The sequence below is a fragment of the Aspergillus mulundensis genome (genome assembly GCF_003369625.1).
Source record: "Aspergillus mulundensis strain DSM 5745 chromosome Unknown scaffold_21, whole genome shotgun sequence".
NCBI classification, from domain to species: Eukaryota; Fungi; Ascomycota; class Eurotiomycetes; order Eurotiales; family Aspergillaceae; genus Aspergillus; species Aspergillus mulundensis.
The window spans coordinates 239593-252151 of NW_020797909.1; the positions used below are offsets into that span (position 1 = coordinate 239593).

General features: G+C 51.2%; 5 protein-coding genes across 5 annotated transcripts; 3 read left to right on the top strand and 2 right to left on the bottom strand.

Moving 5' to 3' along the window:
• Positions 1-301: 301 nt before the first annotated feature.
• Positions 302-1514, top strand: DSM5745_11187 (EF-hand domain-containing protein; the record flags this gene model as incomplete). The annotated part of the gene is made up of 6 exons (XM_026753203.1): positions 302-312; positions 497-582; positions 674-969; positions 1019-1192; positions 1340-1429; positions 1485-1514. The coding sequence occupies 6 exons, from the start codon at positions 302-304 to the stop codon at positions 1512-1514; spliced, it is 687 nt and encodes a 228-aa protein (XP_026598278.1).
• Positions 1515-2830: 1316 nt separating this feature from the next.
• On the top strand, positions 2831-4024 carry DSM5745_11188 (uncharacterized protein; the record flags this gene model as incomplete). The annotated part of the gene is made up of 1 exon (XM_026753204.1): positions 2831-4024. The coding sequence occupies one exon, from the start codon at positions 2831-2833 to the stop codon at positions 4022-4024; it is 1194 nt and encodes a 397-aa protein (XP_026598279.1).
• Positions 4025-4898: 874 nt separating this feature from the next.
• DSM5745_11189 (putative kinesin family protein (KinA)) lies at positions 4899-7993 on the bottom strand (the record flags this gene model as incomplete). Its single annotated transcript, XM_026753205.1, has 4 exons — positions 4899-7664; positions 7732-7856; positions 7891-7922; positions 7989-7993. 4 exons carry the CDS (start codon positions 7991-7993, stop codon positions 4899-4901), a joined length of 2928 nt encoding a protein of 975 aa, XP_026598280.1.
• Positions 7994-8835: 842 nt separating this feature from the next.
• Positions 8836-9571, bottom strand: ubc2 (E2 ubiquitin-conjugating protein RAD6; the record flags this gene model as incomplete). Its single annotated transcript, XM_026753206.1, has 4 exons — positions 8836-8959; positions 9032-9256; positions 9312-9376; positions 9530-9571. The coding sequence occupies 4 exons, from the start codon at positions 9569-9571 to the stop codon at positions 8836-8838; spliced, it is 456 nt and encodes a 151-aa protein (XP_026598281.1).
• Positions 9572-10091: 520 nt separating this feature from the next.
• Positions 10092-12518, top strand: DSM5745_11191 (uncharacterized protein; the record flags this gene model as incomplete). The annotated part of the gene is made up of 5 exons (XM_026753207.1): positions 10092-10199; positions 10259-11236; positions 11297-11486; positions 11533-12270; positions 12328-12518. 5 exons carry the CDS (start codon positions 10092-10094, stop codon positions 12516-12518), a joined length of 2205 nt encoding a protein of 734 aa, XP_026598282.1.
• Positions 12519-12559: the final 41 nt, after the last annotated feature.

A 12559-nucleotide genomic window follows, 5' to 3' on the forward strand; every position in this document is an offset into this window, starting at 1 on the left:
GTCCAGATCCCTTTACGCTTACTGTCCTTTATTTCAAATTTCAATATCGCGTTTGGCGCTTTGTTTTGTCTTGCAGCACCCCCTTGCTTTAGCCTGTCGCCCCAGTTTCTGCCCCTCCACCACCCGAGCGGCCGGAGCACGATCTTATCAATCCAGACTCCTTACCCCGCGGCTTCCGCGTCTCTGTTGCCAACTCAAACATTGTCGCATGAGAGACACTGAGCCTCAGCAAGTCCGGAACTAGTGCCACTCGCGATTTACATCATATCTCGATCGGTATACATCAAGAATCCATTTGATCATGGGCAAGTCGTAAGTTCGGTTACCTCGGGCCGCTCGCTCGCTGTGTCTTCTCTTCCCCATACCTGCCAGGCAGCAAGTTTGCGAACATTATGTGGGGAATCTGATGGCATGCGCTGCCGAAATGGCCTAACCTTTTTGATACTACCTGAGAAGTATTCTGCTCACTTACTTCGGCTAACCCTCTGTTTCCCAGACAGTCAAAACTCTCCCCTACCCAGCTCGAGGAGCTCCAAAGGGCTACCCACTTCGATAAAAAGGAACTGCAACAATGGTATAAGGGTACGTGACTCTGATGGGTCGCCAAAAAAGGACCAGAGCAATCTATGTGCTCCGTTGAAGGAAATGGTGGCTGACACATACGTCATATCAGGTTTCCTGAAGGACTGTCCGTCCGGCCAATTGACAAAGGAGGAGTTCCAAGACATCTATCGGAAATTCTTCCCCTTCGGCGATCCATCGTCGTTTGCGAATTATGTATTCCGGGTCTTCGATTCAGATAATAGCGGGATGATCGATTTCAAGGAGTTTATCTGCGCACTGTCGGTCACCTCGCGCGGGAGAATGGAGGACAAGCTGGACTGGGCCTTCCAACTCTACGACATTGACGGCGATGGCAAGATCACCTATGACGAGATGCTGGCTATTGTTGAGGCAATCTATAAGATGGTATGTCATGTCTGGGCACTGCACGACGCTTGCTAACCGCGATTATCAGGTTGGCTCAATGGTGAAGCTTCCGGAGGACGAGGACACGCCAGAGAAACGAGTCCGCAAGATCTTTCGCATGATGGACAAGGACGAGAACGGCAGCCTCGATATGGAAGAGTTCAAAGAAGGGAGCAAGCGCGATGAAACGATTGTTAGCGCGTTGTCGCTATACGACGGGCTGGTATGATTGCTTTCTCCGGACCGTTCCTCTGCTTTAGGCTGGCGATCTCTTGTCTTTTCATTGGCGAACTCGGCGCTCATATCTATGATCTTCTATTCTTCATATCATTTTTCCTTTTCTTGCCAACGTCTCTTGTTGTTTCTTCAGGATTCCCACTTCCCCACCCGTTCACATCGGCCGATTCTGATTGGTACATCCTCCTGGTCAGATGTCGACACCTCTGGTGTAGTCTACTCTGTACGTCTTGCTGGTACGATACTTGTGTGAAAAGAATGGAAATACTCGACGGCAGTGTTCGCACTGTACTGAAATCCAAGGGTAAGGTGATGAGGTAGAATCAAGGATAGTGTGAGAAGGACCAGGTGCATGCACATAAGGTGATCGTGCAACCCCGAACCCTGCATCTCCGCGGTACCGTAATTGGAACCGAGGGTCAGCTTTCTTTTTCTAGGCACGTTGGCACGGCGTCTTTGGTCATCGACTCGCCAGTCTCATAATCGTGCGCTCCTATAGCACCGTTGCATTATTGATCACCAGCAGGGAACCTGAACAGTAGCGGCAGATCTGTGAAGACTGAAGAAGAGCCGGGCAGGGGCTCCAGTTCTGCAGGCTCAGGCTGGCAATAGACAGGTCCAGGCGAAAAGATGGCGTCTGGTCCATACAATGATAAATGATGCCACCATGGATCGCTTTTGGAGGTGTGAGCACGCGCTGTGACTAGTTGAAGACTATGGACGAGCAAACTCAAATAGTTGTCCATTTGTTGGTTCAAGGTCACGGAGATTAGTGCCCCGGAATGACTGACTGACTGTCAATGGCCCCGACCGATCGCCATGGGATCCTGGATCTGCTCCACCGCTTCCTCCGTACTACATACAACCTCAGGGCTCAACCTGTCACTGCAGCGTTCTGACGAGCGATCACTCCTGCTCCTCCAGCATCATATTCATCCCTGTTCCTTATCTACCGGTCTTCCTTACGGAATCCTCAGAGTCCCCACGCACAACTCCTGGCCTTTCCTTCTCGAAAGTGCGCCTCGATGTTGCTGCGCCCGCCGATCTCTAATCTGGCTGCGCTTCTTCTTCCAGTCTGTGACCACTATGGTCAAAGCGTCACGCGGCTGTCAGTCCTGCGTTGATGCACAGCTTCAGGTCAGTGACCAGGTCTTCCATGATGCATCTCTATATTCAAAAATCGAGATGGTGCAACGATACTTTAGTTGTACGACATCGTCGAGTCTCCAGATTTCCCAGACCCCAGAAGCTTCCCCGCTTCTTCGACAGTTTTCCTTGTCTTTTGAGCTCAGGTCTCGTGCGACAAGCAGCGTCCAAGATGTCCTGTCATCTGGTCTAACTCTATCTTCAGTGCAATGGCAGGTTTCCATGTTCGCGATGTCAAGATCTGAAAATCACTTGCACGGCCACTCATCGCGTCTTTAAATTCCGGGACGAAGCCCCTGCTCTGCGACAACGCTATCAATCAACACCCTCCCCTTCTTCGTCGGAATCGCAATCGCCCACCGAGACTCCTGAACGATCTTTCCAGAGGCGACAAAACGGCGACCAGGTTGACCTCCCGCTGCGCCGTTCTCCTCGTTCCTCTCCCCTGGCCGAGTATAAACCGATCACGCTTCTTGCCATGGACGATTGTATAAACCCATCATTGAGCGGGAGCGCCATCAACTCTCAGCAGGCGCAGATTTTCACCAACTATGTCCTCGCCTCATTTCCCTGCTTCTTCAGGTGTACAGAAACGAGAGTCCCTGTGAATTGGGTCGAATATGTTGATCAAAGAGGAGGCTCGAAGAACTCTTCTTTCGACTGGGCCGTCCGAGCGTGTACAGCTGCATATTTAGGCTCCCTCCACGACGATTCGCGATACGCAATTGCTTCACAGGGCTTGTACCATCGCGGTCTTCGTGCACTCGGCCAGCTATTATCAAGTGAAGGAAGTGCCAAGTCGGATGAGGTTCTGGCCTCGGCGATCGTTCTAGCCGTCTTCGAGAAGCACAACTGCAGCAGTCCAGATGCATGGCTGCGTCATGCCGCCGGTATTCGGACGCTAATGAAGCTTCGTGGCCCGAAAGCACATCTGGAGGGGTTTGGCCGGGCGATGTATATTGTATACCGTAACTTCCTGATCACCGCGGCACTGGTGGAGGGCGAGGCTTGTTTCCTGGAAGAGCCTGAGTGGCAGGCTCTCAACGAGGAAATCGCCGCCAATGACGCCAAATTACCGACTTCTTCGCTGTATACGGACGTTGTCGAGCGGGGATTTCTCTCGGTAATCAAGATCCCGGGACTCGTGAAGCGAACGCGGCAACTTCAGGACCAACCGATTAAGAAGAGGGCAGATGCTCACTCGGCGCTCCTCCAAGATGTGCAGGCTGCCCGAGCCGCACTGCGAGGTATATATACCGAGTTCGGTGTCTCAGTTTCGATGCTTCGCTCTGGCCAGGACGAGAACGATACCTTCGTTGGTCCTGCTCCGAATTTCTTCTTCGAGGGCTATTCATCGCACTTCGCACGTGGTGTCCGCTTAGGTCTATTGATCCTCAACTATCTAATCGCGATAATGGACCCGAAGCAGCGAGCAACAATCGACTCGGAGAACTTCATGCTCCTTAGTGATATGACACGCAGCCAGCGAAGTACGCATCCTACCCCTAAATTCAAGCTTCCACTCACCCCTCCCGAATCACCAGGACGCCCGAGTCTCGTCGTGCAGTCGCTGATCACAGAAGAACTGAGGGAGCCACCTACAACGGACTGGATGGATCGCATCACCAGCACGATGGGACTGGAGGCAGTTCACGTCAGTCTCGTCGGGTAAAATGGCTAGTATACCTGGCCACTTTATCCTGTTTGAGCTTGCTAAAAGCTGGAGTTGTTGGCTTGCAGGCATTCGATTTCGTTTTTGATCTTCTGCTACTTTTTATCTCTCTTGCTATTCGCGGTTGGGCCACCTTCTTTCTCGTCGACCCCTCTCAGCCTAGTTTAGTCCTCTTCTTGCACTTACTTGCTTTTCTTCTTGCTTTGATACCCATGTATGGACTGATGACGGAGTTTTTTTGATGTTTATTAATTTAGCTGGTTGGTCTTCCGGGAAACTGGGCAGATATATATCTTTCCCCACTACTATTGTACAAACAAATATCTCAACACACGGATTGAACAAAACTCGCATTTCAATTCTTTTCAAATCTACTAGTAGTCGCCAGACTAGCGCTTACGCTCAAAACACAAACCAGCCCATTGCGCTTGTTTCATAGATTAGGTAGTAATCGTGGTGGGTTGAGAAAGGGAAGCAATTGTATGTGTATCAGCGATCGAAATAATGAGCCGCCATGTATGAGAGGAACGTAAAGGGTGATAACATTGGAAAAACATAACTTCCGGAAAAGAAGCAGAAAATATGAAAGCGCCTCTGCTTAGTTCGCAATCTAGGCAGCACCGCACCAAAGAAAGCATGTAGGCATACATAGATAGATAGCATAGGATATCCCCGCCGTTTCCGTATAAAAGAAGCGCCAATCGATCAGTCAGTAGTAAAGCCTCCACTAGGTAAAGAGAAGGAACAAAGAAACACATCATCAACCAGCATTTCTTGTTGAAAGAGAGAGAGAGAGATAGTTTAGTAAGACTCCATCTAAATATCTGCAAGGAAGGGAGGATAAAAGAGACAGCAGAAGAGGAAAATTCGTGGATCATCGTCTATCAAAAAACCAACTTGTGCGCTTGTTGCCTGTATCCTGCGACTGAACGGCCGCGACAGGCTCGTTGCCGCCGCCGCCGCCACGGAGGGGTTTAGCGATTCTTGAGCCGGCGAAGCTGAAGCCGCCGTTGCTGTCCATGCTTGGAAGACCTTTCGTTGAGCCTTGCTTGGCAGCCTCAAGGCGCTCCTTGACGGCTGTAAGTTGAGCTTCGAAGCTGTTGTTGGGAGTTGACATCAGTACGTTGTGGCTTCTCTGAGTAGGGGGTCCATGGAAAGGGGAGTGGGTTTCCTGATAGGGATTTTCCTGGGAGGAGGAAGGGGTGTAGGCGTACCGATGGTTGGCTTGGGTGAGTTTCTCCTGACTCTCCTGGAGCAGGGCTTCCAAGCTTGATATCCGCTCGTTTCTGGCGATGAGCTTGCGCTCTGCGATGGCGACCTCTTTCTTGAGGCTGCTGTTTTGCTCCACTAGCTGTCGCTGGACGTGGGTAAGTTGCTCGAGGTTGCGTTCTAGGAATGCCATCTTCTTCTGCTGAGCGCGGTTGTTGGACGAGCGAAGTACGTTGTTGTACTGTTCTCGAGCGTCGTCGAGTGAAATCTCCAGCTCGACGACTCGCTCGCAACGGTTCTGCAAGTCGCGCATCAAGGACTTCTTCATCGCATCAAACTCGGCAATCTGCTGCTGCAGGCTCTTGCTGGCAGCACCGTTGGCGGGCCCTCGTGATTGCGAATCAGCAAGGGATTGCTGCAGCTTGGTGAGCTCCTCATCCTTGCGTGTCAGTTCTTGCTGCAGTTCCGAAGCGGCCGCCAACTCAACATCCTTTCTGGTGATGTACACCTTCTCTAGTCGTTCCTTAATTTCCGCCAAATCCTCTTCTCCAAGGTTGCGGGCCAGAAGACTCTCATAGTCCTGCTCGAGATTAGCCAGCTTCTGCTCCAGTTCCATTCTGCGGCTGTCCTGCAGCACGTTAAGTTCACTTCGGTCGTTCATGGTGAGTTCCGCCTGTCGAATAAATCCTTGCGTCTCTAGTAGACTGGCTCGGAGTTCTAGAAGGTCGTCTGGTGCGATTGCCTCCCCAGCTTCACTGACTTGATGCAAGGAATCGACACGCGCAATAAGATCCTGAAGCTTCCGCTCGTTGTCAGAGAAGACCTCACCGCCGAGATCAAAGCCGGCCATCATTTTAGCCATCTTCTCGGCCTTCTTCTTTTCTTTTTCGTCGAGAGCTGCTGTAGTCTCCTTCGCCTTCATTCGTACGTCGAGGAGTTGTTGCTTCACTTCGTCTAGCTCTGCGGTCAACTCTGAGTTGGCTTCCCGAAGGCTATCCATAGTAATAGCAGCTTCCTTGCTTTCGTAGGACACTTTCTCGAGGTGCATCCGGAGCTCATTAACTTCAGTGTTGAGCTTGTCGTTGTCCTTGCCAGATCGTGCAGAGTTCTCTTTGAGGCTTCTCAGCTCGTCCCTTGCCTCACGCAGGCCCCTTTCAATGGTTGCAATCTGAGATTCCTTCTCCGCAACCTGGTCCTGAAGTTCATTCTCACGCCTGAGAAATTCCTCCCTCTCATCTTTCTCAAGAACAATGCTAGGCGTACTAGAGCGGTCGCCCATGCGGGAATCCGGTCGCGGAGTTTCTGACCGAGAGACGTCATGTAGGCGAGAGGGAGTGCTTGGTCGCGGACCACGAGCCTCAGCCTTTGCGGCCCCTACGGCCTCGGCGCTTCGGGACGGGGTCCATCTGTCTTTAGGGACAGCCTCACCACTTCGCCAAACGGTAACTTCGGATTCCAGTGCTGAGATATAGCTCTCAAAGTTGGTCACTTGGCTTTGGGCTCGGCGGAGCAATTGTTTCAACTCGGCCGGACTTAATTCGGCATTGACCTTCGCCTTATTCTTGATTGCCTTTGCTCGTACACCAAAACGTAGGGTTGAGACGGTTTCCGCGTCGTTGTAGCTGCTGGGAGAACAGTTGATAATCAGGGTCGTTCTGGAGTTACCTCCCAAACTTTCTTGCAAGATTCGTGTAAGTTTGGAGTCGCGGTATGGGATGTGAGTCGACTTTCCATCCGTGAGCGCGTTGATAACCATTCCGAGAGCACTCAAACTCTTGTTAATCTTCTTCGCTTCCTCGAGTGTCTGACCGCTAGCACCAGTTTTGCCGACCTTTTCACTGCCTGCCAAATCAACTAAGAATAACTGACCACTCTTCGCAGAGCCAGTTTCTAGGTTCTTCTGGGTGACCGTAATGACGAAGATGGAATGTGACCGAGACGATTCCTGGTTCATGTTGGTCGCAGCAACCGCTCTTGAGTTTCCACCGCGTCGCATAACCTCGTAGACCTCCTGTACGCTGGAAACGTAGACCTCAAGAAGGCCCTTGACGTAGACACCTCTCGACTTCTCTTCGTGCACGGGCAAATTGTCGTTCTGAGGTACCAAGAGATCCCGAATGCGCTCCATATAAATTTCCATGTAGCTGACCCGGACGGTGTATTCGATATTGCTCGGACTCGTAAGAATGCTTGCGAAGATGTGCTCGACGATACGTGGAATGATACCCTTGCCCACCTCATCGTCAATGTCGGACCCCATCATCGTATACGACTTTCCTGCACCGGTTTGACCATAAGCAAAGACGGTTCCGTTGTATCCATTCAGAATATCGTCCACGGTTGGCGCAATCGAGTAGTTGAAGACATCGTTTTGCTTTGAGTCCATCGGAAATACACGATCAAAGGTGAAAGACCCGGCGGCCTCTTTTGACTATTTCCATGATTTAGCACCCACCCAGAGAAGAAATACATCATGCTTCGGGGCCTGATCAACTCACATTTATAGCACATGTCTCCTCATTCTCGAACTCGACGATGGGCTGTCCTCCGGACGCAAGCTCGACCTTGTTTTGAGGCCGGAACCTCGCAACCACTGTGTGGACATTAGGACCGGAGATTGGAGCTGCTTCAGCAATCTGGACGTGGGAAATACGCACCCTTAATGGTGTTGGAGGGGTTGGAGCTAGACCTGTCACTCCGGACGTATCAGTTACACATCTGACGATAACGGTGCGGTGAGCAGGGAAAGACTCACGCCATATTTCCCACTGTCCCAGAGCGTGAAAGGGTATCAAGAAACAATAAGGGACACGCGAGGCCCCGACGGGAGGGGAGTAGACTGGTGTTTTCGTTCAGACCAACAGGAAACGGGGAGACAAGCTGTTTGTAGACTAATAGGCGGGCGGCGTTGTTTGGGTCAGGGGTCCACGTGCCGAGCGAACAATACAGTATGCGGGCGTCGCAGGAACACCTGGAAAGGAAGGGGAATTAGAGATATGACAAGCTCGCGAGAGCCTGGTCGAGCGAAGGACTCAATTCGAGAGTTGTTCGGGCGGAGAGGCCACGAGCGTGGAGAAAAACGGTGTGCTTCAACGGTGTGGTCAAAGAGTCCGACTGGCGTATTTCGACACCACCGTTGGAGCCATTCTTGGCACGCCCCCCACCCGCATCTTGGGCTCTACGCGTGCGGAATGCTAGGAATCTACATGGCAGCTCATGGAGTACAATGATGGGCAATCTATTAACATTCCAATTTGCCATAAGCCGCGGAAATCGGATGCGCGCCCACATCATGTTCATGAATCTCCAACTGAACGAAGCATTCGACCTATAAAGTGAATCTAAAGGAGGACGCCAAGCGGGTTACGGAGATCGTAAAGACCTAGAGCATATGCTTCATGCAACAAGGATAACCAATATGACATATCAACAGGGGGGGAATTTTATCCGTCATGCAAACAATAAAACTTGTAAATGATGCAGCTAGTCGCGAAACCGAACAATCAAAACCGAGCGCCATAACCCCGCGCTGTGCATATCATCAAATAGCGGGCGATCCCCTCATGCCCGTGGGAAGCATTGCAGTCGTGCCTCAAAAGTATCTACTCCTCCCAGCTTTTCTCCACCGTCTCCCGGACTCGTTTGACGTACTCTTTCCGATTGTCTTTGTAGAGGTTCGAGGCTTCCACGTTGGCGGGAGATGATGTGTTCGGATCGTTGAGTAAACTAAAACAGAAAAGAAAGTGGTTAGAAACCTATAAAGCATGACGTAATAAGGGTAAATGAGCTCCCACTTACCTTTGGATACTGGTGAGAATTGCCGCAACATCATAGGTAGGACTCCATCGGTTCTGAAGAATATCGAGACAAAGCTCTCCCGTACCGTAGACATTGGGATGGAACATCTGACTGATGAACTTGACGCCCGGGGGCTTGTTTGGATACTGCTCCTCAAAATGCATGACTAGCCGGAATGTGCCATCTTCAAACGGGGTATCAGCGGGGCCGATGATAACGGCGTTCCTATACATATGTTGTTAAGATGCGATTCGATAAGACGGCCATAGTCAGTAATTACCAGGTCATAACATTGTCGGCGACCGGAGATGCTGAGACTCCCGCTGGAGGATCGGTTTGCATGCGCTAAAAGAGCAAAAGCCGGTTAGCCGATGGAATTTGCATTTCAGAAACTTCGATCTTCGAACGCAGGGTGAAAAGTAGACGGATATGCCAAAAATGATAGAATAACCTTGAAGGCTTGGCCATGAAGCGCCGGGGATGATGTAAGGCACATACCTTGAAGTCACGCATGAGACGGCGGCGTGCGGAGGTCGACATTGTGGCGGGGCGAGAGGGGGATGAAGAATGCGGGCGATTATTTGAAGATAGCAAATCAAACTTGCGATTCTAGCAGCAAGTAGCCAGTTTGAGTAGATGTTGTTTGGATCGAGAAGCCCCTCGAGTAGTTGCTGTTGTAGGTGATTGAAAGGAGTGAAGTGGGTTGGGCTGGGATCATGGATGATGATAAGACAGCGCCATCGGAGTATCTAAACACAGGATGGGAGAGCTCAGTTACCTTCGGCCCTTCTGTTGTTCCGGCCCCCCCATCAAGTTCACGGGGGCCTCGGTCTTTTCGAGGCATCCAATGACGGATGATGATCGACTAGCTTGACGGAGAAATATGCTTGAATGGTCAAGTGGGTCACGGACGAATGTAAGTGGTCCTAACCGAAAACAGTGCAATATCGTTGATGCATACTAGACCCGGCCTTCCTCAGTCTATAGACGACTTGCTGTGGGACACAGTCAGAAGAGCATGGGTTGTACACGCAGCTGCTCCGTACACTGAAGTTGAACGATGCTGGAGCCCCTCGAACTACAAGTGTTTCCATCCTCTTACAACTGCATCTCCTGGTCAGAGGATGGAGAAATTGCAGTTGCTGCAGGCGAATTTGTACACATCCTGGTAAGTTCACCAAGCTGATCTGGCTATGAGGCGTATGGATGTTTCGCTCACTCTGGCAGACCCCAAAAGTATCCTCGAAAAAGGAAGCAAATGGCACGACTGCCAATGCATCGAGTACAGAATGGCACAAGACTCGCTTTCGCACCAATGTCTTCACCATCAATGAGTGGCCGATTATGTTCCCGCAACCACGGGATCATTTCTCAGTAGGGGCGGAGCAGTCGTTCAGTAACGTTGCAGGCGTTGCCTGGTCACCACCAGGCCTTGGCAAGTACAGGCGCAGCGTATTGGCCGTTCTAACGTCCAACATGGTCCTAACGATCTATGCGCCCACTAACAATCCGGGAAAATGGACGCGCATTGCCATTGTCAACAAAGCCTTGGAAAGATACTTTCACGAAAGTATCGAAAACGATACTTTGAGCTCGCGCACCCAAAGCTTCCGCAAGGATATCGAGGACCACACCGCGAGAACACGCAAATCCAACATCCGGTCATTCACATGGATTCCGCCTCTCAAGGTCCCAGCTCAGGACCAGTTGTATCCTGGTCCTGAGACGCGGTGGGGGACTTCTCTGCTAGCGATCACCAATGAGGACAATGATCTGGTCTTTTTGCACGTCCAACAATCCAACCCCGAACATGTTTCTCAAGAGCCGTTGCGTGTGCAAGCAGTGTCTACTGTTTCGCTACCTACTTCAGCAGGCTTCAACCAATCGCTTCAGCCCAACTCACTCTTAGCCAATGCAGTCCGGTCTAAAATACGGTCGTTGTACTTAGCGAGTGGGCCATGGCTTTATCAATCACATAAGCAAAACTCCAACGGGGAAGGCTCAATATCCGCAACTGTCAATGTGGCTACTGTACAGGGTTCGAATCTCCGCGTCGTCATATTGAGCGCCAGCTTGAAACCGCGGTCCCGTAATTCGCAGGAGGAGCCGCGCTTCGATCTGTCATTCAACGCGACGGAAAACACTGCAGTTCCAGCCGGGCACACTGACTTTGTGTTCACTGGACCGATTCACTGGGCGCATAATGTAGGGCATTCCCCCCAGAGCCCCCATAGCCCCTTCGACTTCTCCTAACTCCGTTTCTAGGTCCAACCTGGCAGAGTGTCAATGGCAGTCGGCGCCAGGGCCATGGTTGCCTTTATAGATATCCCGGAGAGTGCGTACAGAGGGCAGGATTCGGAGACTAGCGATGTAAAATCGCACAGGTTCCCAATCATGGTTGAATCAAGGGACGGCATTTCTTCAACCCAAAGCGCACTCCATGAGGGAATCAGCGGTACTTCTTCACTGACTCAATTGCGGGCTGCACTGACATTTATAAGGGATGACGATCACAATGGCTCCTGAGTCCGAGATGCCTACATTACATTTTGCTTCTGTAGGGGGCTATGCAGCAGTGCTACCATTAGCTGCCACGGGTGAATTGTCTACAGCCCCTTGGAGCGATAAGGTAGAGGACCTCAGGGATCGTTTTGACATTGACCGTGATCTTGGTGGCTTGGCGATTGCAAGAATTTGGGGTCTAGCATCACTGCAAGGACTCATCGCGACCGCTGTAACACTGCAAGCGGGTGATATGATTGAGTATCGCATCAATGCGGAGGACAGACTAAGTATTGTATTTTCGACTGCGGACGGACAGCCAGCAAATCCGGAGAACTTAGCTTGTCTTCGCGAAAGTCCTATAAGTTCCGTGGACTTCGCGAGGGAGCGCCGCGATCATGTCCTACAGTACATACTTGGCAACCATATTGAGACGAAGGATGCGCTATCTCCAAAGGTCCTCTATGCGGCAGCTTGCTGTGCAATCGTGCAGTCACAGAGCGCCGAGTTATTGGCTCATGCTCGCGAGGTCCTTGAGAGACTTTCGGCAAACGGCGACTTGGATTTGTCAGATGAGATCGCAAGGTGCTCCGACTCGGGGGGTACCATAGAAGCGAGGCCTGCAGAGGCGTTAAACGGACCTGGTGGAGAGACCTTCGAAAAATGTGAGGTCTGCGACGCAGGAATTGCATGGCACTCAGCTGAGGAAGCACGATGTGCCACTGGCCATGTTTTCGGTATGTCTCCGCGGGAGTTCGTAGGTAAGACGGAACTGGCTAACAATATGATACCAGTTCGGTGTAATATGACATTCTTGGCTATCCAAGAGCCTGGAATTTCGAAGTTTTGCCCAAAGTGCGAAATCGAGTACCTTGATGAGGACCTAGTTGGCCTTGCGGGGCATGTTGACATTCAAGAGACTTGCAAGATCCTGTCAAACGCCTTTGACACCTGTGTATATTGCGACGGGAAGTTGCGTGCTTGATTCTCTGGACCTCTATGTTCCACGGACCTCACCTAGGTTTG